We start from the raw sequence: 25,509 nt of genomic DNA, 5'->3' as shown, positions 1-25,509 counted from the left end.
AGACACTAATTGAAATATTCTCACCATCTCTGCGATTATGATCTTATGGGGGGTGCACTAGGGTTGGTCACCCCTGATGTGTATTATACTCCTTACTCTGCTTTTATTTACTGCAGAATCTCTGTTTCAATTCCTGTCTCATCTGAATAAAAACTGGAAGTATGAATATGACCTGATAATTAGCTGCTATCTCATATAGAATTTGTTTTAGTACAGAGTGGAGACTCACTGTAAAGATACAGTATTTGATACTGTTTCCTACTATTATCACCACAACTGGGACCATGTTTGTTATCCAGCCTTTTTGTTACAGCAGAACAACTTCCTTCATGTGGAATCAAGTGACATAAGTAAACAACTCAAAAGTATTGAAGAAATATTTCTCCCGTTGTCTGTTTCCTGGGGGCGTCTTACACCTTCTTCAACTTCTCAACTTGTAAAGACACTCGGGGTGAATAAACAGAGGCAGTAACACAGTTTGGTTCCATTCAACATGTCAGCATATCGTGCAAAACGTACATAAAGCCAGAGACTAGTAACTGGGACTGTGATTCGAAGCACAAAGAGGGAGCTCATGGGATAGACTGAGTGGAAAAATTACTCTTTATATTTAGTACCTCTTTGTCGGGTGAATTGTGGTGTCAACGTCCTCTTCTGGTGTCTCTTATGTGCTGCTCTGTGGTTCTGTCATTTTGTTTTACATCCTGTCACCGGAAGTCATGGACTTTGACAGGTTTGACCAAAGCAGTCAGTTTCACACCCTTTTGGCTGAACCACACTGTCGATGACTGAATTTGTACCTCACTTTTACCCATAAGCCCTTTCTGATCCTCGATCCTATATGTCGCTACTGTCCCTGAATATCGTTTTTCAGGAAAATGGTGCTGTTGCATAAGCTGTGTTTCAGTACGTGGTGTCTGAATCTGAAGTTCTTATGCTGTTGTGAAATGCACTTCTCTTTACCCTGAAGTTACTTCTAGCTTTGGAGAAAACCGTATGCTAAATGACTCAATCTAAATACAAGTTACATTTTACATTTATTTTTTCCCTTCTTAATAATAATGGTTTTATAGCTTTCCATCCTTGTTATTACATATTTTACTGATTTAATGATGGTGATGAGAACAAGTAAGTCTTCTCGTTCAAGTAGAAAACAGTACTGGACTGTAAAAGATATGCAATGCTTGTGCTACTCGCTGTGTCTCCGTGCCAGGTGACCATGCAGTTTTTGCAAAACCTAACATTTTAATTCATTAAATGTACTATTTACTAATTTTTTTTAGTTAATTAAATAAATTTAAGCATTAACTTTTTTTAAATGAATTGCATTAGTACAAAATAATGCAGAGGGGTGTGGTGACGCACCGGGTTTAGCCTATGCCTACTCTCTGGTGGGTCTGAGGTTTGAGTTTGGCTTTGGGGTGACTTGCAACAGACTGGCATCCTGTCCGGAGTGTGTCCCCTCCCCCTCCAGCCTTACACACTGTGTTGCTGGGTTAGGCTCCAGTATGCCAGAAGCAGTTTCAGTCAATGTGTGTGTGTATTAAATAATGCAGTGGTCTTAAATGTACTATTTCATAAATTTTATTTTTTCATTTGTTATTAAAACATTTTTGGCATAAATTTTATTTATGATTCAACAAAAAATGCTACATTAGACAGAAACCATGTGTGAAAAGCTGTAGTAACTTGTGAAGCCCACTTGAGCAGCAACAATTGAGGATAATTTTCAGGAATTATGGTCCACACCCCCGTCCTGGGTGTGTCCCCTCCCCCTCCGGCCTTACGCCCTATGTTACGGGTAGGCTCCGGTTCCCCATGACCCCGTATGGGACAATTGCTTCCGAGAATGTGTGTGTGGTCCACACCTCCATACAAAACAGGAGTTTTTCCTGGGATACAGAATCTGAACTGACTGTTCATAAAAGGAGCTACTCTCTCCATCAGCACTCAGCTCTTCCTTCAGTATGAAGGAAGCGCCACCAGAGATGTAAATAGAACCAGGAAGGAGGGGACAAACAACCCCCCCCTCTAGTAAACAGTAACATCCTCTTTTACTGACCTGTGTCTCAAGTACTTATTATAGATTCATGGTGAAACGTATTCAGTGTCGACATCAGTCACATAATGGCAGGTTTACCTTTGCATTTGCACACAGTGATGGAGCTCAGATGGGTCCTCCTGCTTCTTTTATTCTGGGATCAGGAGCACAGTGGGTATCTGTGTGTGTGTGTGTGTGTGTGTGTGTGTGTGTGTGTGTGTGTGTGTGTGTGTGTGTGTGTGTGTGTGTCTCTGCAAATAAGTCTCAATGTGTTTTATTTCACAAACATCTAACTTGCATTCACTGTGTCTTTACTTATTTCAGTGTTCAGCACTTCCGGGTTTAATGAAATGGTTCAGTGTGTATGAGTTCATATGTGCTTTACTGAATGTGTCTGTTCATTGGAATGTAATTTCTCACATTAATTAATTTATTTATTTTTCTGTGTTTCAGGTGTTTGTCATTCTGCTGATCTGACACTAAAAGGCAGTGTGGGAGGATCTGTGGAGCTGCCTTCCGCCCTGGGGACAGTGACATTGAACGACTTTTTCCTACTGCAATGGAATTTCAATAACAGTGAGATTGCAAGACTGAGAAATAATAAAACAGATGTAGAAATTCATACCCGGTTCAGACGGCGACTGCAGCTGAGCCCTGATTTCAGTTTGACTGTCAGAGAGCTGACACTGCAGGACAGTGGGGTGTATCGGCGTACAGGGCTGAAGGCAGCTGGTGGACAGATTCCCACACACACCATCCACCTGAGTGTTTATGGTAAGAGATAAAAATATTTTAGAATATGGATGTTATGAAGATGGTGAAACAGTGCTTTAGGTTTCACTTATGTCTCTGGAGGGGCCTTGCAGTTGAACATTTCAGGAACTTCACATTGAAAATGTCTATAATAAAAATGTATGCTGTGTAACCTGTTCCTTATTAAAGAATATTGCTAAGCCTCTGAAAAAAAAGTAAATTAATAATATTTTATCATACCAGTGAAAGGTTTGTGTACATTTTCTGGTAAGTTTAATCAAGAAATGAGTTTACATGCCTTCCTACTCTTCTGCAACCATTCCTAGAGATGTAGGACACTTGTATGTTGCTCTGCTTTCACTGTTTTCTCCAGTTTGTCCAGTACTGGTGCTGATCAGGTTGTCCAAATGTACTCACACTATTCATATATAAATGATCCTGGTATTTGAAAGTTAAAATAGATTTCTGCTTCTCCCTTACCTCTTCTCTTATTAGTAACAGCAGTAAATTGTCATTCAGTCATCAGAGTAAATACATCATACATATCGTAGTATTGATTACAGTGTTACCCATGTCTTCCTGCTCAATTCTCAGTGATGTACAACACTTGTGTGTTACTTTGCTTTCACTCTCCTGTCCAGTTTGTGCCATACTGGTCTTAATCAGGTTGTCCGGGTAAAACTTGTCATGAGTAAGTTATGAAGGTATTTGAAAGGTAGAATAGGTTTTTAGTTCTCTTTTATCTCTTCTCCTGTAAATGATGGTCATAAATTGCCGTTCTGTACGAACACATCACAGTAAACACATCCTGCATATCAGAGTACCGATTACAATGTTACCAACACATTTTCTTCTGACTGTGAACAGAAAAGATAACTGCTGTGCAGATCAAGTCAGATCTCACCTGGATGCCAGTGAACGAAACCTGTGAGGTACATGTGATGTGCAGCTCATCAGGTGACCAAAGTGCCTCCTACACCTGGAGGAAGGGGGACCAGACAGTGAGGGGCAGAGAGCTGCACTTCTCTCTCTCACCAGCAGAGGGGGGTGTTACTGTCACCTGTACTGTTCATAATGGTGTCAGTGAGAAGAGCACGAATGACACTGTGATGTGCACTTTTGCAGGTGATCGCTCTCTCACTCACACACGCAAAATGGCTACATACATATACAAGTGCGCACGTTCACACGCACACACATTCACACACACATTGTCTGAACCACTTGTCCCATACAGGGTAACAGGGAGCTGGAGCTTAACCCAGCAACACAGGGAGTAAGGCTGGAGGGGTTGGGGGCACACCCAAGACGGGACGCAAGTGCGTCGCAAGGCACCCCCAGTGGGACTCGAATCCCAGATCCATGGGAGAGCAGGACCTGGTCCAACCCACTGCACCACCACGCCCCCCTCATATACCAGCAACACATTTTAATAATACTCCTGCAAATACTCATCAGCTTCAAAATTCAAGTAATAGACTGATATGCAGCTCTCTGAAAGTGCACATACAATATTAGAAATATCTTTTAAATGACATCCGAAGGAAACACTTTTCCAAAAGAGACTCACTGTCCCATATTACAGACTTACCTGTTCAGTGTATCTTCACTGTGTTTTCTGATTCTTATTGTGTGTTAATTATGGTTATTTTAGACACGTTTGTGAGTCCAGTATTTTTGGTGAACTGTCTCTTTTATTGCTTATAATATCTTTCCTCCAGCCCCCCCTCCCGCTTTCTCACTGTGCCTCCTGAAGATAGCACTGTTCTCTTTGGGACTGGTCATCATGGTATCAGCTGTCCTCACTGTCCATCTTAGAGAAAGACTCTGTGGGTCAGTGCCAGTTGTCAATATTGAGATATCAATAAGCTACACTATGGTTTATCTTCATATTTTGAACAATATTTTAAATAGAAGTCAACGAAGCTGGTTTTAGAAAAGCAGTGACTTCGATGCATCATGGAAATTTTTCTCTTCCTTAACTCCTTGCACCATATTTATAGAGAAGGGGAACGCAGGACCAGGAGGCGAAGTAGGAGAGAACAAGGGCAGAAGATTAAGTGAGAGACTTTCCACTCAGGCACAGACTCCAAATGCTCCATGTCCGGGAAGTTGAGTGCACCGTGTGTGTGTGCAGGGGGCAACCCCTGGTCCTCAATGCCTGCAGGATTCAGCTGTTTTTTATTTTGCACTGAATTTTCTTTCCTCTTCTCAAACAGTCATTTGTATAACAAGTCCCCTCATCTGGTGCTGAGGTGTAAATTAGACACTAACCGAAATATTCTCACCATCTCTGCGATTATGATGCTATGGGGGGGCACTAGGGTTGGTCACCCCTGATGTGTATTATACTCCTTACTCTGCTTTTATTTACTGCAAAATCTCTGTTTCAGTTCCTGTCTCATCCGAATAAAAACTGGAAATATGAATATGACCTGATAATTAGCTGATATCGAATTTGTTTTAGTACAGTGTGGAGACTCACTGTAAAGATACAGTATTTGATACTGCTTCTTACTGTTATTACTACAACTGGGACCATGTTTGTGATGCAGCATTTTTGTTACAGTAGAACAACGCTGTTGCAAACCCGGCTTCAGTGCCTCAAAGTGGCGCAACAGTGGCAATGGCTGTCTGGTAGCTATGGCGGTTGGATATACTCTGTATATCCTGGCAGGTTCAACCATGCCGCATTGGTACCGGACTATCGGTCATGCAGGTGGATCGCCTTAGCAGAAGCGGGCGTATGGTCCATCCTGTAGAGGCTGGAAGCTAGCTAAACTGAAGAGGTGCAATGGCCTGCCCGCCTAGCCAGCGGGGTGGCGTCATCTTCTGGCTAAAACAGCACGAAGAAATGGGCCTCAGTACCCTGCACGTCAATCGGACCGTGCCACGGCGGCGGTACGCCATCCGAGCGACGAGAGGCCGCTAAGAATCTCAGGTTCCAAGAAGCCGCCGCAGAACAGGACTAACCTTGCCATTTGCACCTACAACTGCAGGTCTTTGGCAAGGGGGAACGGATTGAACCACCTGATGGAGGAGAAGATGAAGATCAGATGCGACGTGTTGGGTCTGTGCGAGACTCGGCAGAAGAAGGAGATGAGTGCGAGGTGGGAAGATGGATGCGCTGTAAGACTAGGAAAAGCGGATGGCAGCAGATCAGTTGGGGGTGTCGGGTTCATCATAAGCAAAGAATGGACTACGAAGATCGCCTCATGCCATTTTGTGTCATCGCGTATCGGAGTGCTCAACGTGAACCTCTCGGGAAAGGCCACCCTTAAGATCATCCAGACCTACGCTCCCACCAGTGCCAGTGACGACGATGAAGTGGAAGAGTTCTATCGCCAGCTAGACATGATGCTAGCTCGGAAATCCACTTACACCGTCGTGATGGGAGATTTCAATGCAAAGGTCGGAAAAGGGAGGCAAGGTGAAAGGTATGTTGGAAAGTTTGGAACTGGAGAAAGAAATGAAAGAGGGGAACGTTTGGTCACTATGGCAGAGGCGAGAAAAATCTACATCGGGAACAGCCTGTTCAAGAAGAACAGCGAGAAAAGATGGACCTGGATAGCCCCTAACGCTGCACATCGCAATGAGATCGACTACATCCTGGTCGACAAGCGGCGCATTCTGCAAGACGTCTCTGTCGTAACGCCATTCAACACCGGCAGCGATCACCGCCTGCTCAGGGCCAAGATCGTCATCGACAGGACAAAGGAGAAGAAGACACTGCATCTGACGTCGAGGGAAGAACGTGTGAAGGTCTACGATGGAAAGCGACTGCAGGAAGCGATGGAGAGGAAATCCTGGTGCCGAATTGACGGAATTGACGATGATTATGACTCACTGATCGAGAAACTGAAGGAATGCTTGAGGGAGGCAAAGGAGGCGGGCCCAAGGGAGCAGAAGGGAAGAATCTCGGAAGAAACCAAAAAACTTCTCGAGAAGAGAAAGAACATGAAGAGGACTGCGGAAGATCACCTTGAATATTCCATTCTCAGCAGGGTGATACGACTGCAGCTGAAGAGAGACTTCGAAAAATACCGGATGGAAAAGCTCCTGAAGGCCGCCGAGGAAAGGAAGAGCCTCAAGAAATGTGAAAGGGGGATGGCACTCTATAAATCGGAAGTGACGAAGCTGAAGAACTCGGATAGTGATACAGCCGATGAAAGAGGCGAGGTGGTAAAGATCTGTAAAGACTTTTACACTAAGCTTTTCAAATCTGCTGTGAAGATTGAACCACCACCGTCACTTCAAGGGAAGGAGAATGTGCCCCCCATTCTCGTAAGTGAGGTTGAAAGGGCCGTCAATTTGATGAAGAGGGAAAAAGCACCAGGGAAAGATGGCATAACATCTGAAATGTTGAAGTTGGGCAGAGAACAGCTCTGGAAAATCCTCGCCGAACGGTTCAGTCACTATCTGAACACGTGCAAGATACCATCGCAGTGGAAAGAGTCGAGAACCATCCTGCTGTATAAGAAGGGAGATAGAGAAGACCTGAAGAACTATCGTCCCATATGCCTCTTGTCCCACATCTACAAGCTGTTCACGAAGATAATCCTAACACGATTATCAGAACACTTGGATGGACAACAACCAAGGGAACAAGCAGGCTTCCGAAGAACCTACAGCACGATGGATCACATCTTCACTCTGACCCAATTGCTGGAGCGAGCGAAAGAGTACAGGCTGCCACTATGCGTCGCGTTCGTGGACTACGAGAAGGCCTTCGACAGCGTCGAGATCAACGCAGTGCTAAAGTCGTTGGAGATGCAAGGAGTCGAGGCGCAATACATCGAACTCCTACGGGAGGCGAATTCCGGATGTACCACCGACATCGCTCTGCTGTCGTCGCCGATTAGAATACCAGTCGAGAAGGGCGTCAAACAAGGAGACACCATCTCTCCGAAGCTCTTTACCACATGTCTCGAGCAGATCTTCAGAGACATCGACTGGAAGGGCGGCGTAAACATCAACGGCGAGCTACTGACCCACCTCCGTTTCGCCGACGATATCGTCCTCGTCGCCGAAACCACAGATCTACTTCAGACCATGCTAACCGAGCTAGACATCAGAAGCTCGAGAGTAGGCCTCAAAATGAACCGCATGAAGACCAAGTTCATGCGGTCAGATTACGCAACAAGGGGCCGAATAGTGGTTCAAGGCGATGAAATAGAGGAGGTGGAGGAATACGTCTACCTTGGACAAGAAGTAAATATGCGTCGAGACATGGAGAAGGAAATCTCGCGGAGAATAAGGGCCGGATGGAAAGCGTTTAACTCCATCAAGGATGTGCTCAAAGGAAAGTTGGATAAGACCACCCGCGCGAACCTCTTCAATGGCACAGTTTTACCTGCAATGTTATACGGCAGTGAAACTTGGGCCACCACGAAGAGAGAAGAGCAAAGGTTGGTAACTGCTCAAAGGGCGATGGAGAGATCTATGTTGGGAATATCACTAAGAGAACATATCCGGAGTGAGACGATCAGAGAGAAATCCGGCGTGAGGGACGTCATCAACGAGTACGAGAGGCAAAAGTTGAGATGGGCCGGACACGTTGCTCGGTTCACCGACAATCGGTGGACTCGCGCAATTGTCGAGTGGTATCCGCGTGAGCGGAAAAGGCCACTCGGAAGGCCTCCAAAACGATGGATTGACGACATAAGAAAAACGTTTGGAGCTACGTGGATGAGGAAGGCGCGATCCAGAGAGGAATGGGAAGCGTGCTGTGACCAGCGGAGTCGATTCGACTCCCGATAGTCTGGTCGGTCAAGACAATCAAGACAGAACAACGTTCTTTGTGTGGAATCAAGTGACATAATCACACACAAAGACACACACTTTCTGAACCGCTTGTCCCATACGGGGTCACGGGGAGCCGGAGCCTAACCCGGCAACTCGGGGCGGAAGGCTGGAGGGGGAGGGGACACACCCAGGACGGGATGCCAGTCTGTCGCAAGGCACCCCAAGCGGGACTCAAACCCCAGACCCACTGGAGAGCATGACCCGGTCCAACCCACTGCATCACCACGCCCCCTACTGAGCAACAACAATTGAGGATAATTTGCAGGAATTATGGTCCACACCCTCATAAAAAGCAGGAATTTTTCCTGGGATACAGAATCTGAACTGACTGTTGATGACAGGAGCTTCTCACTCTATCAGCACTCAGCTCTTACCAACAGTATGAAGGAAGAGCCACCAGAAATGTAAATAGAACCAAGAAGGATGGGACAAACAACCCCCCCCAACTAGTGAACAGTAACATCCTTTTTTACTGAACTGTGTCTCAAAGTACTTATTATAGATTCATGGTAAAACATATTCAGTGTTGACATCAGTCACATAATGGCAGGTTTAGCTCTGTATTTGGACACAGTGAGGGAGCTCAGATGGGTCCTCCTGCTTCTTTGATTCTGGGATCGGGAGCACAGTGAATATCTGTGTGTATATTTCTCTGCATACATGGTCATCTTGTTTGCACAGGTGGGTCAAAATGGATTTATTTATTTATTATTAAAAAATCAGTTTTTTTAGCATACTTTTTTTTTCAAAAAGTATTTCTTGCATCACTAAATTTTTTTGATGCTCACACTTGTTTCAGTGTGTATGACTTCATATGTACTTCACTAAAAGTGTGTCCTCATTAAAATGTAATTCCTCACATCTATTTTTAGTTTATTTCTGTGTTACAAGTATTTGTGGCACTAATTTGTTGATAAATGGCGTTGAAGGAGAATCTGTGGAGCTGCCTTCAGCCCTGGGAAATGTGACACTCAATGGCTTTGTTCTTCTGGAATGGTACTTTAATAACAGAGAGATTGTGAAAGGCACACGTGGTAAAGACAATGTAAATCTTCATGACCAGTTCACAGGGCGACTGCAACTGAGCCCTGATTTCAGTTTGACTGTCAAAGAGCTGACACAGTGCACAACAGCGGGGTGTATCAGCGTACAGGGCTGATGAAAAACGGTAACCAGACCTCACACATCATCAACCTGAGAGTTTATGGTAAGTAATACAAAGATTTAAGTTTACTGATGTTATGAAAATGCAACACATTACACAAAAGTAAACTGCATAAGCTGCACCTAGAAGATGTATAAGAAGTTAAAATTCTGGAGCACGCTGCAAAATTCAGATGAGGCAAAGAAGGACACACAGACAGCATTCTTTACAAGCACTTATTGGAACACCGGCAGACACACACACACACACATACACAAGGGCTATATGCAAATAAATTAAGATGAACCAAAACCATGTGTGATCAAGCAAAACAGATAAATCCAGTAATATCTTGTACATATACCAGCAACACATTTTAATAATACTCCTGCAAATACTTGTCAACTTCGAAATTCAAGTAACAGACTGATATGCAGCTCTCTGAAAGTGCACATACAATATTAGAAATATCTTTTAAACGACATCCGAAGGAAACACTTTTCCAAAAGAGACTCACTGTCCCGTATTACAGACTCACCTGTTCAGTATATCTTCGTTGTGTTTTCTGATTCTTGTTGTGTGTTAGCTGAGGTTCTCTTAGACAGGTTTGTGAGTTCAGTATTTTTGGTGAACTGTCTCTTTTATTGCTCATAATATCTTTCCTCCAGTCCCCGCTCCTGCTCTCTCACTGTGCCTTATGAAGGCAGTACTGTTCTCTGTGGGACTGGTCATCATGGTATCAGCTGTCCTCACTGTCCATCTTAGAGAAAGACTCTGTGGGTCAGTACCAGTCATCAATATCCATCTCTTAGTAGCTGCTCAGTCTGAAGAATCAGTCCATTTTAAGTACGTAACTTTCTGAAGCTGATTCATAAAACAATGATCATATTGTCAGGGGGGGGTGGTGGCGCAGTGGGTTGGACTGGGTCCTGCTCCCCAGTGGGCCTGGGGTTCAAATCCCACTTGGGGTGCCTTGCGACAGACTAGTGGTGTGTCCCCTCCCCCTCCAGCCTTATGCCCTGAGTTGCCAGGTTAGGCTCTGGTTCCCCGTAACCCCGTATGGGACAAGCGGTTCAGAAAGTGTGTGTGATCATATTGTAACATACAGTATTTTCTCTTCTATAACTGACTCTTACCACCCTGCTTATAGGAGAGGGGAGCAAGCTCCACAATGACAGCAGGGAAAATGAGAGACAAAGAGGGTAGTTAATGAAGTGAAAACTCCCTTCACCAAGGAGTGCAAATTACATGTCCCATATCCCAGAATCTAAATGCACCATGTATGTTCAGAGTAGTGAAATCTGATCCCCAGGCTCTACAGTGTATTATGGTGTTTATTTTACATTGATTCATTTAGCTGATGCTTTTCTCCAAAGCAGCTTACAATGTTAAGGTTACAATTATGTACCCCTTTACACAGCTGGGTGATTTCATAAGAGCAATTTAGGGTAAGTACCTTGCTCAAGGGTACAACAGCCAGAGGTAGAAATCAAACCTGCAATCTTTAGGTCTAAAGGCAGCAGCTCTAACCACTACTCACCTCTCATGTTATGGCAGTGGTTAGTTAGATGTTTTTTTGGAGTAATCATTTGGAAAACCTCCTGGTTTATGGGTCTTCAGTACTACTGTTTGGAACCTTTATACTTTTGTCTGTTGTCATGTCACAGATGTTAGTATTTACATATTTTTAACATTTTGTCTCCCATAATTCAATGCAAACCTACAGTCACCAACACCAAAGCTACAGTATGTGTTTTCTGTGCTGCCCTGAAATTCACACCTGTACGAAACTCAGGTTTCAGTTTTTGCTGCTCTCTGCCTTCTGTCTCACATCTATTGCATCATGGATTCAGTTTTGATTTTGTATGTATATTTATTTATACTCATTTATTTATTTAGTGTTCCAATGAACACATGTATTTATTCAACACCTTTCAGTGCTAGATACACTGCAGTACACTGCCTAATACATGTATATTACTTATTCGGAAGTGAAAGTGCATATCTTGAGCTCTCTCTCTCTTTCTCACACATACACATACACACACATACACACACAATCGACCTTGCACATAGCCCCTCAGCCCCCCACTTCCTTCCCAGAGGAGATGCAAATTACGAGTACTACAACATCATCCAGTCAACCTGATCCATCGGATTTCTTTTGGACGTTTACCTAACCAAGCTGCACCAGAACCAATAGAGAGAGAGAGAAAGAGTCATGAATCTACTCTTCTTCCTCTTTCCCTTGCCCTGGGGTATGTATTCTTTTCCTCCGTTCTCCCCACCCCCAGCTGTAGTACCCTTCAGCGAGGAGCTTACCCTAAAATTTCTCAGGTAAAAGTATCCAGCTGTATGAATGTGTAAATAATTCTAAGTATGTTAACGTTGTAAGTCACTGCGGAGAAAAGTGTCTGCTAACTGCATTAATATCAATACTGTGATATGAAACTGGAGTTAGGCATAAAGGATTGAAATGTTGGTTAAAAAAAATTAAACTGTTGAACACGTTTATTTTACCTGGAAACATTCTAATCATTTACCTTTCCAAGTGTGTAGTGATAAAGTCATCATTTAAAAAATGTAGATTGAACTGCAGGGCAATGGCAATGTATGTAAAACTACTCCTAGGACTGAAGCTTACATCATTTCACTAGATACTGTGTTTTTGAGGTTTTTTTTTAAATATCTCTCTTATGAATATATGTTGGAGAATTAAATCAGCACTGTCAGGTTATTTTGATTCAAGGATAATGGCTGCTGGGATTAGATAATGCTACCTTACGTCAAACAAAGCAAAAAGTGGAATGAGTTTGTAAAGACCAGTGGGCCACAAGCTGGTTCACTTGAAGTTCTAGAGTTAAGCTTATTTAAATTTATAATTCAGCTGAGGGCCCTTCAGTCCTGATCGTTGTTGAAGTGAAAAACAGTTCCTCCATTTCAGTGTATATCTGTCTTTATGCCCAGGCATAAACTTTTTCACTTAATATATTTATCTCATATACCAGACAGACCATTAGGTATTTATTTATTTTTAATATTTGTTTTTTGCTGCTGTTGCTTGTCTTAGTGATTTACTCATTTTTACAGTTGGGGAGTTTTTACTGTATCAGATTAAGGTAAGTACGTTGATAAAGGGTCCTTTTGCAGGAGGTGGGGGATTCATACCTCTAAACCACCTGATGGCTCTATTTACCTGCAGTTTTCATATGTAATCACTCAAATCTTTGTAAACATAGTAAATACACACTCTAAGTGCTGTATGTCATTGACGGTAAGGTATTTAGCAGGTATAAACACATGTATTTTAATATTAACTAATTAAAGAGAACACTCACTCACTCATTACCAGTAACTACCAGTCCAACTGAGGGTTGTTATGATCCATAGCCTATCCCAGAAGAACAGGGTGCAAGGCTATGCAGGGTACACCCTGAATGGCATACTAGCCAATCCCAGGGCAGCAAAAAACACATAACAGGCAATTCAGAGGAACCAATACCCTTGAAACACATTTTCGGAATGTGGAAGGAAACAAGAGTACGCAGTGAAAACCTACGGTAACACAGTGAGAAAATGTAAACTCCACACAAACTGAGCTGGTTTTGAAATGACATCCAAAGAGCCTACAGACTGTGAGGCAACAGTGCTGCTTAGTATACTTCTTTGAAAGATTGTTGAGTAGGAGAGATATACTTGTTTACTGGTATGTGTGACTGTGGATGTGTGGGTGTACTTTCCGTGATGCATTCACATGCCTGTTACTCTGGTGTGACTGTCATTTGCATCTAGTCACATGTCTCGTGGTGATTTGGTGGTCATAGCTGGCATCAGAATGGCACTATGTGACGCTCAGTTATTTCAAAATATAACATCTGCAGTGCATACAGTAAGTGAGCAGATAATGAGACGCTGACAACTAGTAAGAGCTCAGTTCAGATGCCGGAGGCAGAAAACACCAACCGCATTCTCAAGTGTTTGTTATTTTTAATCTTTTCAGTTTTTTTTTTACATTTGAAAAGGAGTGAACAGGAAATAAACACGTGTTCTTTATCTAGATATATACACGTGCACTCACACACACGAAAGGCGAACTACATCAACAGAGCTGTGAAAATGTTTCTGTAAAAAACTCTTGCCAGACATTCGCAAATTTGGCATTATGGAATAAATGCGGTGTCCAGTCATTGTCTGTGGTCCATGTGGACAGAGCAGAAGTGTAAAATACTGCAGGCTCCTCAAAACAAAGGTTTTATAAAATAAGAGAAACTAGTGACCAAAATGGGGAAGGGGCTCTTTTTTACAGAGCAAAACTGAAAACAATCATTTCCATTTTTCTTGTTATGCGAGGGACGGCATGGTGGTGCAGCAAGTATCACTGCTGCCTCACAGCACCTGAGTTCCACCTTAGAACATGGTTTGAGGCCCAGTCAGTCTGTGTGAAGTTTGCATGTTCTCTCTCTGCCTGCAGGGGCTTCCCCTGCCTCCTCCAGTTTCTTTCCACAGTCCAAAAATATGTAGTTCCGGTGAACTGGTGATGCTAAATTCCCCATTGTGATTGGGTGGGTGAGTCGCTACCTTGCAATGGACTGCAGCTTTTAGGTGTCTGTGACTCTGATGTGACTGTTGATCCTATTAAGTCAAATGCCTTATGATGATCCCAATGTCATAAACAGCATTACAACCTGTGTGTAATAACTGCAGTGTACAACTTAGAAATAATTGTCTGCTTCTGGGTCTTGTTTAAAACCAAGAATATATAATATCTGTCATGTCTGGTTCCGGAAGGAAGCGGCAGACCCAAGTGCAGAGCGGTATACGTGGTGTATTCAGGGAAATCCAAGAGAGGTGGTCAAAGAACAGGCAATTAGTCTTCGAGGTGCAAACGTCACTACAGGGAGAATCCAAAAGAAAGTCAGTACACAGGCAAGAGATCGGAGAAAATAAAGAGATAGAGGATGGTGGGAACAAGGGATGGGATGGGGGAAGGCATTAGGGAACAGGAATTAGAAGAGCTAGGAGGTCGCAAACAACAAGGCTGAACAAGGTTTCGCATCAGCTGCTGGTCTGACGCAGCCTTTTATGCCCCAGTCTGCGCTGCGTCCCAGGTGTTCCATGTCGGCTTGAAGGTGTCGGCGTGGTAGTGCACCCCCCACCTCGGAGCAGCCCCTAACACTAGAAGGCGACCAGGGGGATGGCCTCGAGGCCAGGGCGCAGGCCGATCCTGATGATTCCTGTGGAAGTCAGTGATGAGGCTTGGTTCCAGGATGTCTCGTGCCGCCACCCAGCAACGTTCCTCCGGCTCGTATCCTTCCCAATTTACCAGATACTGAAGGACCCCTCCGCGGCGCCGGGAATCCAGGAGCACCCTTACGGCCTAAGGTGGTGTGCCACCGTCAGGCAGGAGTATCGGGGCCAGTGGCGCTGTTGCTGGTTGGTGTAGTGAGGTGGCCAAGGGCTTGAGGAAGGACACGTGGAATGGTGGATGTGTTTGTATATGCTGGGGCAGTTGCAGGTGATACGAGACCGGGGTTACTCTGCGGGTAATCTTGAAGGGTCCGATATACTTCGGGCTGAGTTTCTTCGCCGTGTAGGGTCCTTATAGACCCCGCGTTGATAACCATACCCTCTGTCCTGGTGTGAGGGAGAGGGGCAGCCGATGTCGATCGGCTTGATGCTTGATCCGGGTTTGAGATTCTAGGAGGTGTCGTCTGACAGCTGCCCATACCTCGCTGCTGGTCTGGTACCAGAAGTCCACAGCAGGCACATCGCTGGATCCCGGTTGCCAGGGGAACAGTGGTGGCTGGTACCCTAAGATGCACTGGAATGGGGAAACCCCTGTAGAGGTATGGGTCAGCGTATTGTGGGCATATTCTGCCCACGGAAGATATCAAACCTAGTGATTTGGGTGTTCAAGGCAGTAGCTTCTGAGGAACCGACCGATATCTTCTTGTAGCCGTTCTACCTGCTCATTGGCTTGAGGGTGGTATCCCGATGTCGTACTTACCGTGACCCTGATTTTTTTCCAAAAAGCCCTCCAAACACGAGATGTGAACTGAGGACCCCAGTCGGACGCTATGTCTTCGGGTATGCCGTAGAGCCGAAATACATGATGAAACAGCAGCTCTGCAGTCTCCAAGGCGGAGGGGAGCTTGGGCAGAGGAATCAAGCGACAGCCCTTGGAAAACCAATCCATTAGAGTCAATATGGTGGTCTTACCATCAGACGGAGGGAGGTCCACCCAGAAATAACGCTATGTGCGTCCAGGGACGGTTGGGCACTGGGAGGGGCTCCAGGAGCCCTGCTGGTCTCTGATTTGAAGCCCAGGACCGAGCACAGATCGGACAAGCTCGGACGTAGTCCTGTATGTCCTCCCGGAGGGACGGCCACCAGTAGAGCTGCTGTATTCTTGCCTGGGTCTTCCCAAACCCCGGGTGTCCCACGGCTGGATGGTCATGGGCCCATTGTAGGAGCGTAGTTCTCAGACCTGGGGGGACGTATTGTTTTCCGGAAGGTTTACCTGGTGGTTCGGGGTCCGCTTGTTGTGCTTGGGTGAGGTCCTGGGTGAAGTCCCACTGAACTGGTGCCACGAAGCAGGATCTGGGGAGGATGTAGTCTGGGTTTGGAACATCCTGTGTTTCATCATGGAGTCGTGAAAGGGCGTCTGCTTTGATGTTTCTAGGACCTGGTCGGTAAGTGACAGTAAAGTTGAATCGAGAAAAGAACAGCGCCCACCTGACCTGACATGTGTTGAGGCGCCATGCTGTCTGCAGATATTGTAAATTCTTGTGATCTGCAAGTACCAAAAAAGGGTGTTGTGCCCCTTCCAACCAATGTCGCCACACTTCTAGAGCTAACTTGATTGCTAGCAGTTAGCTAGTCCCTATATCGCAGTTTCGTTCGGCATCAGGCAGTTTCCTGGAAAAAAAAGGCACAAGGATACAACTTCGTGGGTTCACCTTGCCTCTGCGAGAGAACAGCACCTACCCCTGACTCTGAAGCATCCACCTCAACCACGAATGGCAACTCCGGGTCCGGTTGATGCAGGATGGGGGCTGTAGTAAACTTATGTTTGAGGGTCTCGAATGCTCGTTGGGCTTCTTGGTTCCACGGGAGACGAGGGGTTTTACTTGCTGTAAGCACCGTCAATGGGGCGACGATCGTGCTGAAGTTTCTGATGAACCGGCGGTAAAAATTCGAGAACCCCAAAAACCGCTAGAGAGCCTTAGTGGTGGTCGGGAGAGGCCATTGCTGGATGGTCTGGACTTTTCCTGGATCCATAGCAATGCCGTCTCGGGGGAGGATGAACCCTAAGAAGGAGACTTGCTTATTGTGGAATTCACACTTCTCCAACTTCACATACAATCTGTTCTGCAACAGTAGCTGGAGCACCTGTCTGACAGTCAGTACAAGCCTGGCCATTGTATCAGAATAGATCAAGATATCGTCAAGGTATACAAGGATGCCATTGTTGATCATGTCCCCGAGCACATGATTCACAAAAGCCTGGAAGACGCTGGGTGCGTTCGCAAGGCCAAAAGGCATAACCAGGTATTCCTAATGACCCAGGGTGGTACTGAATGCAGTCTTCCATCCTTCACCCTCTCGGATACGGACCAGATTGTATGCACTTCTCAGGTCTAGCTTCGTGAACCACTGTGCCTGCTGGATGTTCTCAAGGGCGGCCGTGATCAAAGGCAGGGGATGTGGGTATTTCACGCTAATGCTATTCAGCTCCCGATAGTCAATACACAGGCGTAGCCCCCCCCCCCCCCCCCATCTTTTTTTCAATAAAAAAAAAATAAACCCCGGCAGACGCGAGGGATGTGGATGGACATATGATTCCTGCTTCTAATGCTTTGCTGATATATTTCTGTAAGGCTATTTGCTCGGGTCTGGAGAAGGGATAAATGTGACTTCAAGGAGGTGTGGTACCTGGCAGGAGGTCGATTGCACAGTCCCACGGGCAATGCGGTGGTAGCTCGGATGCTTATCTTTTGCTGAAAAGCTCAGCCAGATCCTGATACTCGGGGGGAACTGGCACCTGTGGGGCAGATTCTGAGCCTTCTATGGACGTAGCTCAGCAAAGTAACTTTAAGCATATCCTCTCACATTGGGGTCCCCAAGCCACCAACTCCCCAGTACTCCACTGAAAAACAGGGTCATGGTGGGAGAGCCAGGAGAACCCTAGAATCAGGGGAAACTCCAGAGAAGTAATCAAATAAAATTGCAACATTTCTTGGTGACATACCCCCACACTCACGGTCACTGGTGCCATCTGGTGGTCCAGAAAACCTCTCCCTAGGGGCTGGCCATCCAGGGCTTTCACTTTGAGACACCTCTCAATGGGTTTGAACAGGATGCTATGAGTCCGAGCAAAAGCAACATCCATGAAGCACCCTGCTGCTTCTGAATCGACCCTGGCTTGAGTCTTTACCTGCCCTGAGCCCCATGACAACATAACGGGTACAGCGAAGCGGTTACAAGGGTTCCACTCACCTTGGCCACAGGGCGGACAGGGCACTCGAGACGGAAGTGACCGGGGTCGCCACAGTAGACACACAGGTGCTTCTGTAGTCTTTGCTGACGTTCTGCAGAGGACAGGCACCCCATGCCCCAACCGCATCGGCTCTGCTTCCTCCTGAGCGGGACAGCATTTTTCTGGGGCAGGTTCTGAGACTGGTTCTTGGATTCTGATCTGGTGATCCAAGGCAACAGCGGTTTCTATGAATCGATCTAGGGTCCATCTTTGTCCCCAGAACGCCATTTCTTTGCGGATGTGTGGGTTTAGACCGCGGCAAAAACCAGCTAACAAAGCTTTCTCCCCCCAACAGCTGCGCTCTGCGAGGGTACGAAATTCTACGGCGTAATCTGCCACGGGTCAGTTACCTTGTTGTAAGTCCATAAGTTTTTCACTCACATGTTCTTCTGGGTGAACGAGTCCGAAAATGGCGAAGAAACAGCTCTTGAACTGAGCATATGTGTTGGGTGAGTCATTTGTCCAGACCGCTATCGCCCAATCAAGCGTTCTGCCCGTGAGCAGAGAGCACACGTAGGTGATCTGGCTCTGTTCGGTGCTGTAAACAAGGGGCATACTGGAAAAAATGAGTTCGCACTGAAACAAGAAACCTGCACATTGAGCCGGGGTCCCGTCAAAGCGGGTCAGAGGAGAGAAGTGGAAAATGCGTGATAGAGGTGGTGTTGTGTTCGGCGAGTCACGTGCTGCAGGATTGGCTGCGTGTTTCGCGACGTGTTCAGTGCGCTTACCACTTCGTTGTAGGAGGTGATGAGGTTGTAGAGCATCTGTTCTATACCTTCCATGCGTGCTTTGCGAGAGTCCAACTCCGCCTGTAGATGGTTCAGCTCCGCTGGGTCCATGTTCGAGGCGGAACCTTCTGTCATGTCTGGTTCTGGAAGGAAGCGGCGGACGCAAGTGCAGAGCGGTATACATGGTATATTCAAGGAAATCCAAGAGAGGTGGTCAAAGAACAGGCAATTAGTCTTCGAGGTGCAAACGTCGTTACAGGGAGAATCCAAAAGGCGAGGTCAGTACACAGGCAAGAGATCGAAGAAAATAAAGAGGTACAGGATGGTGGGAACAAGGGACGGGATGGGGGAAGGCATTAGGGAACAGGAATTAGAAGAGCTAGGAGGTCGCAAACAACAAGGCTGAACAAGGTTCCGCATCAGCTGCTGGTCTGATGCAACCTTTTATGCCCCAGTCTGCACTGCGTCCCAGGTGTTCCGTGTCGGCTCGAAGGTGTGGGCGTGGCAAAATCCTCAAAAATATTTATATATATGACATATATAATACACATGATAATGACAGGTGTAGACACAATGACTAGTGATGCAGTTTGATTCACTTTGATTTAATTTTCCACATTTGAAAATTACAACAGGCAGGTTAAATTCTGGAGGGCAAAAAGGAGAAAGAAAAGATTGATGTGTGATGTAGTGAGATGGTGGAGCAACGAAGGTTTATACCCAGACTGCAACTGATTCCATTTGCTGTGTTCACTTACCATACACTTACCTTCATAGGCAACAATACTGTCACACTGGCCAAAATACAGCTCTCACACACACTGGTTGAAGCCGTTTGTCCCGAGCATGGTCATGGCGAACTAGAGCCTAACCAGGCAACACAGGGCGCAAGGCAAGAGGGGGAAGGGCACACCCAGGATAGGACGCTGTGTTCACTTACCATACATTTACCTTCATAGGCAACATTACTGTCACATTAGCTAAAATACAGCTCACACACAGGACGGGATGCCAAGCCGTTGCAAGGAACCCCAAGCAGGACTCGAACCCCAGACCTACCACAGAGCGGGACCCGGCCAAGCCTGCTGTGCCATCACATACCCCTCAAAATACAGTTGCTAAATAAAATATATAAATGGATAATTATTTTTGAGCACACAGCATCATGGAATGATTGAAGGTACACGGTGAAAACAGGAAGCGGGGGGAGTCTCTAGGGGGCTGTGGTTTCATACAGCCCACTGTGAATGAGGGGTGCAGAAGATATGTGGTGCATGCACCATTAACGTAGATAGTACACAGGTTACCAGGCAGCGGGGGAAGAACAAGTGTATAGTTCAAAAGGCTGTTCCAAATTTTGAAAATTGGCTCGACAAGAATGGGTCATATCTTATAATTTCATTTAGCTGCCTACCTATGTCAATCATCAGTTGCCAGTCTTGTACTGTCACCAGGAGCCCTGAACTGGCAGCTAGTAGCAGCTATAACCATGTCATAAATATCTGCAAATCAAAGGACTATTGTGAAATAGTCAAAATGATATTCTTTCAATGCAGTGGCCTCGTAGACAACATAACGATGTGTGAGCCAAGACTGCAGTACACAGATTGCAGCACACAAGGGAGCATGTAGTTCATAATCTGATCATATGAAAAGCCCAACTTGACTTTAGTAGGGTGCTATCTAAACTTTATTAGACACACATAATATTTCTGCCCTCATTTTTATCAATTGACCTGTTAAACCAAAAGATCCATGATTTGTATTTCGAAGCCGTTTTATTATAAGGCTACTGAACAAGTCTGCTAGATAAAGCTGTTTTAAGGCAAAGTGAAAACTCAGTGTGCAGAAGTATTTCTCTCTTGGTCAGTGGTCTACACTGTACATGATAACATTCTGCACAAAAAATTTAAGCTGCAATTTTTAACATAAAAGTGAGCACAAAATGCGGATGTGAAACATACCCTCCCTACTGTTTGGCAACCTGTTTATAGCACCAGAGCACCAGGAATTCAGTACTGAGAAACCTTGTATTTGATATTCATTTATCACCACTGACCGAATTACGGTGATGAGCTGTTTATTGGCATGTACTACACTGTAAACTATAATTACTAACTTTTCCTACAGTATATTCTGCATACGCATGAAACTGACATCTGCTTCCCATACCTGTCTCTCTCTGTGCTCAGCCTGCAGTGGGAACTTTCCTGTATTTGTACTGAGAGGACATGCTGCCCGTCTTATTCCTGAGCAAATTGGAGAGCAGGAGATGGAAAGCATCACATGGATGTTCAATGTATCACAACGGATACTGAATTACAATTACAATCTTAAATATCTGACACCATATAAGGATTATGCAACCAGGGTGGAATTTGACTCAAAAACCCTGATGCTTCTAATGCACAATGTAACAGAGAAGGACAACGGTCTCTACACAGCGAGAGTGACTCACAAAAGTGGAGATGAAACATCTGGCTCAGACTTCCTCCTCTCGGTCCAGGGTACGTGACCACTGCATGTCAAAGGCTTCCTTTCTGCACAACAAGCGGAACTTCAAGCAACTGAAAGTATAATTCTGTTGAAAATTTCACAATCCTTTGCTATTTCACCAATGTATCTGACAATATTAATCGAATGCAGCACATAAAGCCTCCAGCAAACAATTATGACCTGTGGAAATTCTGCAACATTTAAGTTGCTTGATATTTTATCAGATTAAAAGGTGTAACCTGTCTATGACAGATAGGAGACTAACCTCTCCCTTTCTTCTGCTTAAAAAACAGCAACACCTGAAGACCCCTTCTTAGAAAGAAATGAGCACCAGCTGCTGACAGAATTGCCTTTTATATATATACAGACACCCTTCTACTTACGTAAATTTGACTAACATAAATCCGCATTTACATAAAAAATTCCCGACACAGACGTTATTTACTGATAGCGCTTACACAAAACATTTGAAATACGTTAAGCACAAGTAGGGGTAGCCAAACAAGGCAGGAAGCTGCATCTTCCCAGTTCCTGCAAGTTTTCAGCTGTGAACACATATCCTCTCTTTAGTTTAATGCTTTTTAAGCATATTTATTACCCATTTCATTATTCACAACGCCTGGTGGTAAACGCGTGTTTGAAGGAAAACGAGAACCATCTTGCAAGGGTATAGCAATCAAGCTGAAGATGAAATTGAAATTAATAAGGAAGTATGAAGGTGGACAAAGATTATTGTCTATAGCATGGGAATCAGGTTTAGCATATCGACGATAATTACGATAATGAAGGATGCTGCATGTATAAAGGAGCACGTGAAAGGAACAGCTAGCATGGAAACAACAATAATAACAAAGAAACATCAAGGTACAATAACTGAGATGGAAAAATTATTAATGTTGTTATCTTGAATGGTGGGGAGGAGGGGCAATCTGACATACATAACATTTGACTTATGTAAAGGGTTGAAGAATAACCTATTTGCGTAAGACGAGGGGTGTCTGTACACATATGTACATATATGTGTATATATGTATCTATATATATATATGAAGGACTTTCAGGCAGATGGAGAGACTTAAAAGCTAGCAGTAAAGAGTGTGACCTTTTCTTTTTGAGCAGTGCTTCTAAATAGTTAAGATAGTGTTGAACCTGGTTGCTTTTGGTCAAGGATCGAGTTTTGTGTAGCTTGCTATGTTTTACATTCCAGTTCTGATAGTTCTTGGTGAGTCAAATTTCTTGTCTGCAGCTAATTGCACCCTTTTACCATGTAAAAAATAACAAATAAAAGGGCGAGTTTAGTATTGCTGGGTCTCTCAACAACTCCTTTATATTGCAGCTCATGTGGATCCACCTGTTCTCAGTGTGGTCTTCAACTCACCCAGCTCAGACTCCTGCAATGTGACTTTCGCCTGCACAAGCCAGAATCACACTGTCACCTCCATCTGTGACAACTCTATCTGTTCCCCTGTGGAAGAGTATGGCCCTGACCTCACACTCTCTGTGATGGGGGGTACGGTGACCTGTAACAGTAGCAACCAGGTTAGCTGGAGCAATACCACCATAGAGCTCTCGGAAATCTGTGGAATGCATGCAGGTATGTGAATTTTATCCAGATGTACACACAAGTATCAGTATGTAAGACTTTCTGCAGTTAATGCCGTTGATCCGTGATCTAACACACTTTTGAATGCACTGAATTGTACTTTGAAGAAAAGTGTCTAATCTGAATGATTAAATACAAGTTTTGTCTTAATACATATTTATATTGTAAAGTCACGATGTGTATTTGTAAAGGAGACTGTAAATTGGAATTTGGGGATGTGTCGTGTGTGCATGTGTATGATTATCATAGTTAAATTTTCAGTCAAATAACTCTTTTCCAGTAGATGTCAGAAAAGGAAGACAGATGCAAGTTGTTTTTCTCAGCCTATTCACTGTCATTTTCACCCTCATCCTGTTCGTCGTGCTGAGTTTGGCCTATTGCAGACACGCTCGCAGTCCAGATGCAGGTACGGTTTTACAATCCTAGAGAAAAATTACATATTAAATGTGTAACACACACACACACACATTTTCAGAACCGCTCGTCCCTTACGGGGTCACGGGGAACCGGAGCCTACCCGGCAACACAGGGCGTAAGGCCGGAGGGGGAAGGGGACACACCCAGGACGGGACGCCAGTCTGCCGCAAGGCACCCCAAGCGGGACTTGAACCCCAGACCCACCGAAGAGCAGGACTGCGGTCCAACCCACTGCGCCACCGCACCCCCACGTGTGTAACACATAATAAACATTATATTACTAAATTGTTATGAATTCACTTAGCAAGTTATTCAAAGCATTTACTTTTAAAAACACCATATCTCATTACATATGGAATAATGAACTTCAGATTTACAGACATATCTCATACATTTAGTCCAGTCAACAAAATGTTGTAAAATGCAACATTTCATCTGTAATTTGGGTGACTACAGTTTGTTTTCACCTGGAGTGTGTTTGTTTCTGTAGAAACCATTTGTATTTACTACAGAAAGTACTGTATGTTCTACAACACAGGTATCAAACTCAAGGCCCGCGGGCCAAATCCAGCCCGCCCCCTCATTTTATGTGGCCCGCGAGAGCTTACAAATTATTTCATTGTTATTATAAATTTTATTTTCGGGACCTGAAAATGCATCTCAATTTTTTTACCTGAGCGATGAAGGCATCTAGCCAGTAGATGGCTGTGCCTGGATATCTGTTTTTTCCTGCAGCGGCGTTCTAGTGGAGTGATAGGATTAGTTTAAAAAAAAAAAAAGAACGAATAGACCCATCAAAGAAAAGTTGATGCAGATGTATAAGTAATGACTTTTTTCTTAATTTCATGAATTAATTTAATTTAGAATATCACAGAGAAATCTGAGCATGTGCTCACATACAGCACAAGCATGTGTTTTTGTTACCTCATTTATTTTTTAAATAAACTGTACAATACTTGTACACTTGAATATGCTTTGTCATTATTTGTCCTGGGCTTCTACTTTCAAAGCTAGGAATTAATTGAGTTATTACCAAAACCAGTAGTAATCGAATGCAGAGGTAATTATGTAATGTAATAAAAGAGTAGATACATTCATATAGTCTTACAGTTACAACCGGCCCTTTGAGAGCAACCATAACGCTGATGTGGCCTAGGATGAAATTGAGTTTGACAGCCCTGTCTACAGTGCGTGTCTTTGAATGTTTTAATTGCAGTCTATACCCTTTCGTTTTTATTGGTCACACAATACATCACTTTCATTAATGTAATGTGGTGCATTTACCAGGGTGTGTCTTGTCTTTTTCCTGTAGTTTGTATTGACATGTATGTATATAACTGGAAAATGTACTGATAGCAAATATCTCCTGTTTCTACAGAAAAGAGTGCCACAGTAGCTCAGGTAAATATTTCACATTTCCTTCCAAAACCAATAAAAACAACATACCATTGAAATATCTATTGCCCATTATTATTGTGTACCTTTTTATTCTAATGATGTTTATACAGCCAATAAACAGGCACCTCATAGAAGGGTCTACCACTAAGTAGATTGCTTGATGAGATGTGCGACTGTCATGTTTCCTCTCATATTTGAAATGATATCTTTGTCTCTGACAGGACCAACCTCAGAGTTCTTTGTTTACGGTATCAACAGAATATGATGTCATCAGAATGGAGAGGTGTACCCCTCCTCTTTCTCAAAAGGATGCAGAGCTGGATACTGTCTATGCCAGAGTCCAGAAACCTCAGTGGAAGAATTTTGCCCAAAAGTCCCACACCTACTCTGACTGAAACCGCTTGTCCCGAGCGGGGTTGCAGCGAGCCAGAGCCTAACCCGGCAACACATGGTGTAAGGCTGGAGGGGGAAGGAACACACCCAGGATGGGATGCCAGTCTGTCACAAGGCACCCAAGCGGGACTCAAACCAGAGGCACCAGAGAGCAGGCACAGGCCAATCCTGCTGCCCCGCTGCACCACTGCA

The 25,509-nt window shown here is 44.6% G+C and overlaps 3 protein-coding genes across 7 annotated transcripts; 2 read left to right on the top strand and 1 right to left on the bottom strand.

The window, feature by feature from the left end:
- Positions 1 to 2,679: 2,679 nt before the first annotated feature.
- Positions 2,680 to 11,892, top strand: LOC108930132 (uncharacterized; the record flags this gene model as incomplete). The annotated part of the gene is made up of 4 exons (XM_029251934.1): positions 2,680 to 2,815; positions 3,662 to 3,919; positions 6,039 to 6,231; positions 11,847 to 11,892. Coding segments are annotated over 4 exons (633 nt in total), but the record flags the coding sequence as incomplete, so codon positions are not given.
- LOC108930129 (CD48 antigen-like) lies at positions 10,271 to 25,368 on the top strand. 5 transcript variants are annotated; one of them, XM_018745217.2, is made up of 6 exons: positions 10,271 to 10,523; positions 21,203 to 21,517; positions 22,843 to 23,100; positions 23,390 to 23,515; positions 24,905 to 24,927; positions 25,146 to 25,368. In XM_018745217.2, the coding sequence occupies exons 2-6, from the start codon at positions 21,283 to 21,285 to the stop codon at positions 25,317 to 25,319; spliced, it is 816 nt and encodes a 271-aa protein (XP_018600733.2). In that variant the 5' UTR covers positions 10,271 to 10,523; positions 21,203 to 21,282; the 3' UTR covers positions 25,320 to 25,368. The 5 variants fall into 5 exon arrangements, with proteins under 5 accessions (XP_018600733.2, XP_018600731.2, XP_018600732.2 ...); XM_018745215.2 differs by lacking the exon at positions 10,271 to 10,523 and adding an exon at positions 11,787 to 12,001; XM_018745216.2 differs by lacking the exon at positions 10,271 to 10,523 and adding an exon at positions 11,787 to 12,080.
- LOC108930130 (uncharacterized) lies at positions 17,612 to 19,144 on the bottom strand. The gene is made up of 2 exons (XM_018745218.2): positions 18,664 to 19,144; positions 17,612 to 18,441 (listed from the first exon to the last, which is right to left on the bottom strand). The coding sequence occupies exons 1-2, from the start codon at positions 18,835 to 18,837 to the stop codon at positions 17,824 to 17,826; spliced, it is 792 nt and encodes a 263-aa protein (XP_018600734.1). The 5' UTR covers positions 18,838 to 19,144; the 3' UTR covers positions 17,612 to 17,823.
- Positions 25,369 to 25,509: the final 141 nt, after the last annotated feature.

Source organism: Scleropages formosus, chromosome 5 (genome assembly GCF_900964775.1).
Source record: "Scleropages formosus chromosome 5, fSclFor1.1, whole genome shotgun sequence".
Classification (NCBI taxonomy): Eukaryota; Metazoa; Chordata; class Actinopteri; order Osteoglossiformes; family Osteoglossidae; genus Scleropages; species Scleropages formosus.
Note: the sequence above shows the minus strand (reverse complement) of the source record. Positions and strands in the feature narration are given on the sequence as shown.

Excerpts from the sequence above, each read along its gene's own strand:
- LOC108930130 (XM_018745218.2), bottom strand. The coding sequence starts at position 18,837 with ATGCCCCTTGTTTACAGCACCGAACAGAGCCAGATCACCTACGTGTGC. Across the intron at positions 18,442-18,663 it reads TCGTTCACCCAGAAGAACAT|ATCAGAATCCAAGAACCAGT; the intron begins GTGAGTGAAAAA and ends TTGGATCACCAG.
- LOC108930129 (XM_018745213.2), top strand. The coding sequence starts at position 21,157 with ATGAAACTGACATCTGCTTCCCATACCTGTCTCTCTCTGTGCTCAGCC. Across the intron at positions 21,518-22,842 it reads CTTCCTCCTCTCGGTCCAGG|CTCATGTGGATCCACCTGTT; the intron begins GTACGTGACCAC and ends TTTATATTGCAG. Across the intron at positions 23,101-23,389 it reads AATCTGTGGAATGCATGCAG|TAGATGTCAGAAAAGGAAGA; the intron begins GTATGTGAATTT and ends ACTCTTTTCCAG.